Genomic DNA, 8,361 nt, shown 5'->3' on the forward strand with positions numbered 1-8,361 from the left:
TGGTAAAAGACAAGGAAAGAAGTTATATTTATATTAATAAGCAACCGCCAAAGGTAAAAGTGCAGTGATGGAAGGACCATAATAATGATAACTGGCACTTCGTGAATAGTGGAGCCGTAAAAAAGCCTTGAAAAGGGCTGCAAAACTGCAGAACCAATGGAAAAATGACACGTGTACGAAGCATTAAATGGAAGCGACAATTGAAGCGTCAATTTTGTCATAGCATTAATGGTGACAAAAATTCTCTTTTAATGAAATCCACTTCCCAAATATTCAACTGATGAATAAATAGAAAGTGGGGGGATTATCTGTATTGGGAAAAATTGTATTTAAATATAAAGGCGACGTGTCGAGACACATAGACTGGTCAAATAGTCAAAGAATTACAACTAGCCAAGAGGTACGAGTTGCAACAGATACGAGCAAATGGCAGAGGAAGAGGCACGAGCAGTTATTCAAATAACTCAGCGCCCGTACCTATCTAAGTCATTTATGTCCGAGAATCAAAAGGAATGAATCTGATAATAGAAAAGAGTGCAGATACGTCATTTAATAGGCATTAAATATGGAATACGTTAGAGAATTTGTATTGAATGTAATGATTATGTAACGTAACATTCAATGTTTTTAATTACTCATAATAGCCTCATTATGATTTGGGAAAAACGTATATCTCCAAGATATCTATAAAAGGGAGATATCTGATCAATTGTAAGGACACGAAACACTATTGGAATAAATTTTGGTTTACTTGTTTTTCTCTTGATTACTCACTTGCTATTTAAATTACTTCCTTTTATACATTTTTTTGATTATCAGTAACCCGTGTTCTTCTAAATTCTAGCTTTGACTAAAATTTCATTTTTTTGTTAAACAGAATAAGCTAGGAATTGTCAATACTTAGTACTGAATTTTTGTAACTAGAATGGTGGACTTAGGGATCTGCCTAGACGTTCAATGGCTGAAGCATCCTTCCTGGAAGGTGGTTAAGGCCTCGGATGCGCTTAGTTTGTAAATGCATATTTTGGTTTGTTTATGGTAATCTTCACAGCTTTAACCTCCCCTCCCCCCCCCCCCCTCAAAAACAAAAAAAAGAGTACTGCTTTTAACGCACTAGGGAACTAATTAATATCTCCGCAAAAAAGAAAAAAGAGTTTAATTCTTTTATGATAATGTTTGCGAGAACTGTAAATTATATATCCCAATTGCTCTTATCTTGCTGCTCTATGCTTTTTCAGCACATGAATAAATCGATCTTTAGTAAGTTGAAACTCTAATACGCAGACCGTTTGGTGCTTGAACTCTGGGAAATTTCATTAGTTTATCTCCTCCAACCTCTTCCCATCTGCAAGACACCACATTAACAAAGTTATACTCAAGCAGGAAATACAATGAAATATATTTGGAGTCATGTCCTGTGCCCTCTATTTAATAAATAAATAAATAGTACTCCCTCCGTTTTATATTAAATGAGATAGTTTGACTCGATACGGAGTTTAAGAAAAAAGAAGAAGACTTTTGAAATTTGTGGTCTTAAAAGCTTAAGGGGTAAAAGGTTTGTGGGGCCATGATACTTGTGTGGCTATAAAAACTTCTCATTAAGAGTAAATGAGTAAAATGAAAGAGTTTAAAGTTGAATTATTTCCAAATTTAGAAATGTGTCATTTGTTTTGGAACAGACTAAAAAGGAAAGTACCTTATCTAATATGAAACGGAGGGAAAAATAATTTTGAATTAATCGAACCGGTGTTTAATTATCTGTTACCTGTATCTTGTTACGAAGTAATGAAGAAATGTAGAAATTTCTGCTACCCCGAATTCCTTTCCAGGACATAGTCTGGTACCTCCTCCAAATATCAAGAAAGAATTTTGGTACTCCAGGCTCTTATCCTACATTGTTGCAAGCCATTATTTTCATACTAATTTATATATATATATATACTTACTAATCTAGAGGGTTGCAATGGATGCACTACTTTTCCTATATATGTGCGTATGCAGTGACATAAAATATAATTTACTGTCGATTATAAATCCTAAATCTGCCTCGATTTAATTAGAAGCTAAAGAAAAAAAATATAACTACTAACCAGCCATCTCCATGGGTTAAAGGTATATGCATCGGGATAAAACCTTGAATCATAATTAACCTCTCTTGCATACACATATATTCTCCATCCTTTGGGAATGATGTATCCTGCCATGCAAAGAACACATCAAATAACTATTTATCCGGTAATGCTTATTTGATGAAATATGCTGATCTTACATGAAAAGTGTACACATCCTTTCACTTAATTGTGAAGATATATATATATATATATATATATATATATCCAAAATAACATTTATATTATAAAGATTAGAGTTATATGTAGTAACTGCCTAGATTTTTTAAAAGTAATTAATAGTATAGCTTAACTTATTGTTTAATTCTGCACGAGTTTTTTCCCAGACTGACTTACCATTTAGTTCCATATCCTGTGTGGTTTTCCTAAGAACGCCATTTACAATTGTTGCTAACCTGGAGGTCTCAAAGATCACCTGCACCACAGAAATTAATAGATTGGATTTGCAAAAATTCATTTCACAAACAGTTTAATTATCTAAATGTTAAAAAGGATACACTTACAGCCCGTGTGAATCGCATTGCCTTATAATCATTGTAATCAATAGGATCCTCCGGCCTTTTCTTTTCTCTGATTGCCATGTGTTCTTTCTATAAAATTCCAATTAATCAGTTTAATGAAGATGGATTACTAATTAAGCAATGTAGATGTTTAATTGGTAATTCATTTCCTTTTGGACTTACTCTCAGTTCATCAAGAGCTTTTGGATGATCATGAAGATATTTGATGGCCATCATAGAAGTAGTGGAGACAGTTTCATATCCAGAGTACAAAATGGTTATGATTTGATCAATTATCTCATCATCTGTTAATTTGTATCTATTTGTCTTTTCATTCATCAGGAAACCAAGCATGTCTTGTTGGATATTCTTGGAAGCTCTTCTATCTTCTATTAGTTTCCTCAGTATGCTGACAATGTTTTTCCTCGCCTGGACACATTCAAACTTTTTGTTATTATATAAGATTTCAAGAGTAAATAGGTCATTTAAGATTTTAATTTTCTGTACACTGATAGTGTGAAGAGGTTTTATACGATCAGATCATCTAGAAGATGATTATAGATAACTTTTCATAAGAAATGAGATTGGTGAGTTGAATAATAAGGTAGATTACCTACTATAACATGTTAAAATATACCTTAATATAAAAAAAATTTAAGTTGTTAGTGTATATATTCATTATTAATTAATCAGTTAATTACCTGGAATGAACGACGATAGTTTGTGTTGGGAAGGTTGATAGGGAGTGAAATAGTCCCTAGAACAAGCTTGAAGAATTCAGGCATTATTTCTTGAGCTATTGAGCTAGATTGAATCCCAGCAATTTGTTTCAATGATGAGAGAAATGCCATCTGCACGGGGCGGTTTGTGGGGTGTGGAGGGATAAAAAAAAAGGAATTTGTTAGCACTTTATTAGAATAGTATTGGAAGAATATATGAAAAAAAATCATAGTAGAGACAAAAAACGCGAATGATTTCTTCCTATTTGTCCCTAACAAAGTGGAATAGTCAATATCAGTAAAATTGATCCTAACACCACCGCTATAAAAAAGAAAAAGATAGATGAACAATACAAAACAAGACTTTTCTTTAGATTTTGCATAGCTCATAGATATATATACCTACCTCTTTGGTCTTTTCTTGAATATCAATGACATTGTTTTCCAAATTGCTCCAATGGGATCTCATGAATTCATCAATTTTCGGCAAAATTTGGTCTCTTATCATAGTTGGGCTGATTAGAGATAGTAATGCTCCTCTCATATGCTTGTGAGCAGCACCATGGACAGCTGCAATATTGTATTTTCCTAAAATGTCTAACATGGACTGTGGGTAACCTGGGACCAGTCCCTTTGCCTCATTAATCAGAATATATCCATTTAACTCTGGATCCATAGACACAATGGTAGGGCAACCAAGTATGTGGGATTTGAAGAAATTCCCATACCTGTTACACAAACATATACATATCACTTAGGTAAGAATTCAATTAGAGGCCGGGGGAGCTAGAGCTTCGGACGCGGGTTCGGCCGAACCTAGTAGCCTTGGTCCAAACTCTATATTTGTCTTTAAAAATTCATTGAATATGTACAAATTATTAATTTAGAACCCAGTAATTTTGAAGGAGTAGAACTCCGTCTCTGATTAGAGGTTATCACTTTTGTCTATAGGAGGACTCTATATGCTATCAATGGAAATAACATGTAATCAAAAGGCAGGATATAATAAATTATAGACATATAAAACACTTGTGATTTTGAAGCATCACTGGAAGATCTACCCTATAAGCTAGTGAATGAAATTTAATGACAGAATCAAAAATTCTATTAAGGGGATTAAAAAAAAAAATTAGAGAGTACCATGGCATTTGAATTAAGTTGCTTCCCTTATTTTAGGGAGAATCAACAATTTAATATAATAAGAAATTTCTTTTCTTTTACCAACATACCAAATAAAAATTTTCGAAAAAGAAAATTCAATAGATGCCCTTCAAACTATGACCTCACTGATTATAAGTGGAAGAAAAGAAATGTGTTATGCGCGCGCATATATATAGCTATGCTTTATTAATTTATATCCTGCCCTTTGATTTCGTGCTATTTCCATTGATAGCATATATATATATATATATATATTATCAATGAAAATAGCATGAAATCAAAGGGCAGGATATAGATTAATAAAGCAAAGACATAAAAAACACTAGTGAATGTGATTTGTGAAGCATAACCGGAAGATCTGGCCTTTACGCCAGTGAATGAGAATTCAGTGGCAGAACCAAAAATTCTAACAAGGGAATTAAAAAATATTAGAATACCATGGCATTTGATTTTAGGCGCTTCCCTTATGTTAGGGAGATTCGACAATTCAATATGCATGAGATTTTTTTTTTACCAATATACCAAACAAAATTTTTCGAAAAAAGAGATTCAATAAACACCATTCAGACTACGACTTCATTGATTATAAGTGGAAGAGAAGAAATGTGTTATGTGTATACACATACACACACAAACACGCGCGCATATATATAAAATAAAATAAAAATTATATATATATATACCTGGCTCTCTGGTTTTGCATGAAGCTTGGACCTTGTTGTAGGAATTGTGTAGTCTCACCAAAAAGTGGCCAACCCATAGTTCCAGGAGGCAAACTTTTGTTACTGTACCTGATCTCATTCCATCTAAATAAAGCAGCACTCAACATGCACAATCCAAAAATCACTGCAACAACAACTAAGAAGAAGGCCATTGATGCTCCTAATTAAGAAGCCCCAAATTAAACCACCTTACTTAAAAATGCTAATTAATGGTCTAGGCTTCCTCTGGTTCAAGCTTATATACTCTCTTAATTTAAGCATAAATTACTTACCTTTTTAATTAAGGAAGGAATCAATTCCTAATTACATTTTCAAAACAAAACAAAAAAGGGAATGGAGTAATTATCAGCAAATCAGATTGTGTATTAAAAACTAGATTAGCAAGTTAGATAGTGTTTTAAATAGCAATTTTAGCAAATCAGATAATTTATTAGTAATAATATTAGTAGTAAATTAGATATATAGTATATTAATAACGATATTAGCAAATAGGATAATGTACGAATAACAATATTAGTAACAAATCAAATAGTGTTTCCATAACAATATTAGCAAATCAGGTATATATTACAATGTTAGCAGATCAGATAATTATTAATAACAATATTTGCAAATACAATTATATTAATACTTTTTTTAGTTTACCTTTTGGTCGAAAAATGGACACAGTACCCTACTTTTCCAAATTAGATTTTTCCGCTATCGAAATTATTTTCATTCAATAACTGCCAATGTGTATAAAATTTAAATATTTTTTGTATATAGTACACAGAAATGTACATATATACAACTAAATATATATATTTTCGCTATTATTTTGAAAGTAACTAAACAATGTCATTTTTCCGATATACGATTATGCTCTAAAAAATGGTTGTGGATGTCTCTATTGTTACACTTTAAGTTTCAATGATGATAATAGCAAATATCTGTCACAACCCAAAACCCGACCCGTCGTGATGACGTCTATCGTGAAACTAGGTCAGCCTCAACTCAACAACCAACACAGTAACAATAAGTTTGAAAACATTAACGGAAGCTTTTAACAGTTAAAGAAACTATTTGAAACATAAGAAATTACAAGAATAGATACAATCCAGTCCAAAACCAGGGCGTCACTAAGTGCATGAGCGTCTATGAAAATACATAGTCTATTACAATGTCTAAAGGAACAACTAAAATACAACTGGAGAATAAGAAGGAGGGCCAAGGCATTTGAATGTCGTGCAGATACCTCAATAATCTCCTATGCCTGGAGCCTCGATCAACAACCGCCACTGGGTCCAAAAGTGCCTGAATCTGCACACAAGGTGCAGGGGGTAACGTGAGTATACCAACTCAGTAAGTAATGCGTCCAAACTATGGACTGAATGGTAGTGACGAACTCAACCTCAACAGATATAATAGAAACAACGTACAGAAAGTGTATGCATGCTTTTAGTTAAATAGACAACTCAAAGTAATAAGGTAAATACATATTTGAACACTTCAAAATATATAACTCAACTGCCTCTACATGCCAATGCACTGACTGTATGAAATACATAATGTACTCCCCCTCTCAAGTGCTCAACCACTCGGTACTGAATATGGCCATCAGGCCTAGGGAAATTCATCTCGGAATATATACAACACTGACTATAAGTCACTCAGTACCGAGGAAAAGGGCAATCTAACCCTAAGGAGAAATCCATCTCCAGGTATTATATAATAGCAACCACTCGGCACTATATATGGCCATCCGGCCCAGGGAAATCCATCCCGGAACATACTCATCACTGACTATAAGCCATTCGGTACTGAGGAATAAGGGTAATGCAACTCTGTGGAGAATCCATCTCCAGATATCAATACTTCGGACAAATCCATGTCTAGGAAAATCCATCCCTCATTAATATTATCCACGCCCACTGTGGGTGTGCAGATTCCAGAGGGGCTTCTACGACCCAAATGCTATCATAATCAATATAACTGCTGCGACGTGCAGCCCGACCCCATAACTATCATTCAAAATCAAGCTCTCGGCCTCACTTAGTCATCACTCTCCAGTCTCACCCACGGGCTCACAATGTCATGGAAACTAGCCCAAAAATAATGATATGCTAAGCCAATAATAACAATTGAGACTGAGATATGATATGAAATGCATGAATATGACTGAGTACAAAATAATAGTGAAATCAGTAAAATGACATCAAGAAACGACCACTAAGGGTCCCAACAGTATCGGCGTGAAGCCCTAACATGATATCTAGCATGCTTTACAACTCAATTACTTTATCACATAATTAAAACACGGATATCAACAAGAAAGGGTCATTAAACGATGCCATAGAATGAACCAGGTCACGATTCTCACGGTGCACACCCGCACGCCCGTCACTTGGCATGCACGTCACCTCAATACTAACCACATAACACGTAGTTCGGGATTTCAAACTCTCAGAACCAAGTTTAAAAGTGTTACTTACCTCAAACCAATCCAAAATACAATCATGGAATTTAACCAACATCAAGTGAGGAACACTTATCCCAATCAACTCCCGGAAAATGCCTTAAAAAACGCCCAAATCCGTGGTCTCTAGCTCAAAATGTGATAAATGGGTTCAAACCCTCGATTTGAATATAACACTGCTGCCCAGATTTTTTCCTTCGCGAACGCGGCCTCCCTCTCGCTTTCGCGTAGAAAAAATTCACTGCCTCCTCACTTTTCTCTTCGCGAACGCGACACACTCCTCACGAACGCGATGCATTACAAGCTCCAACTTTCGCGAAATGCGACCTCCACCTCGCAAACGCGTAGAAAAATGGACCTGGGGTCCCCAGCTGCCTCTTCTCTTTTTCGCGAATGCGTAACCACTTCCGTATTCGCGATGCACTCTCAGTCCACCCTTCGCATTCGCATCCTCTTCTTCGCGAACGCGAAGAACAAAACTTTCTCAGCTCACCTTAACCCTTTGCAAACATGAACGCCCCCTCGCAAACGCGATGGAGAAAAACTCTGCAACAAAATACCAGAAAATCTGCCAACTTCTAAAGCCAAGAAATGATCCGTTAACCACCCGAAACTCACCCGAGGCTCTTAGGACCTCAACCAAACATAACAACACATCCCATAATATCATACGAA

General features: G+C 35.0%; 1 protein-coding gene across 1 annotated transcript; it reads right to left on the bottom strand.

Moving 5' to 3' along the window:
- Window positions 1–1,257: 1,257 nt before the first annotated feature.
- Window positions 1,258–5,383, bottom strand: LOC104211653 (cytochrome P450 85A1-like). Its single transcript, XM_009760742.2, has 9 exons — window positions 5,193–5,383; window positions 3,755–4,076; window positions 3,331–3,480; window positions 2,813–3,058; window positions 2,633–2,719; window positions 2,466–2,544; window positions 2,091–2,197; window positions 1,766–1,890; window positions 1,258–1,345 (listed from the first exon to the last, which is right to left on the bottom strand). Exons 1-9 carry the CDS (start codon window positions 5,381–5,383, stop codon window positions 1,258–1,260), a joined length of 1,395 nt encoding a protein of 464 aa, XP_009759044.1.
- Between the last annotated feature and the right edge of the window lie 2,978 nt (window positions 5,384–8,361).

Source organism: Nicotiana sylvestris, chromosome 2, assembly GCF_000393655.2.
Source record: "Nicotiana sylvestris chromosome 2, ASM39365v2, whole genome shotgun sequence".
NCBI classification, from domain to species: domain Eukaryota; kingdom Viridiplantae; phylum Streptophyta; class Magnoliopsida; order Solanales; family Solanaceae; genus Nicotiana; species Nicotiana sylvestris.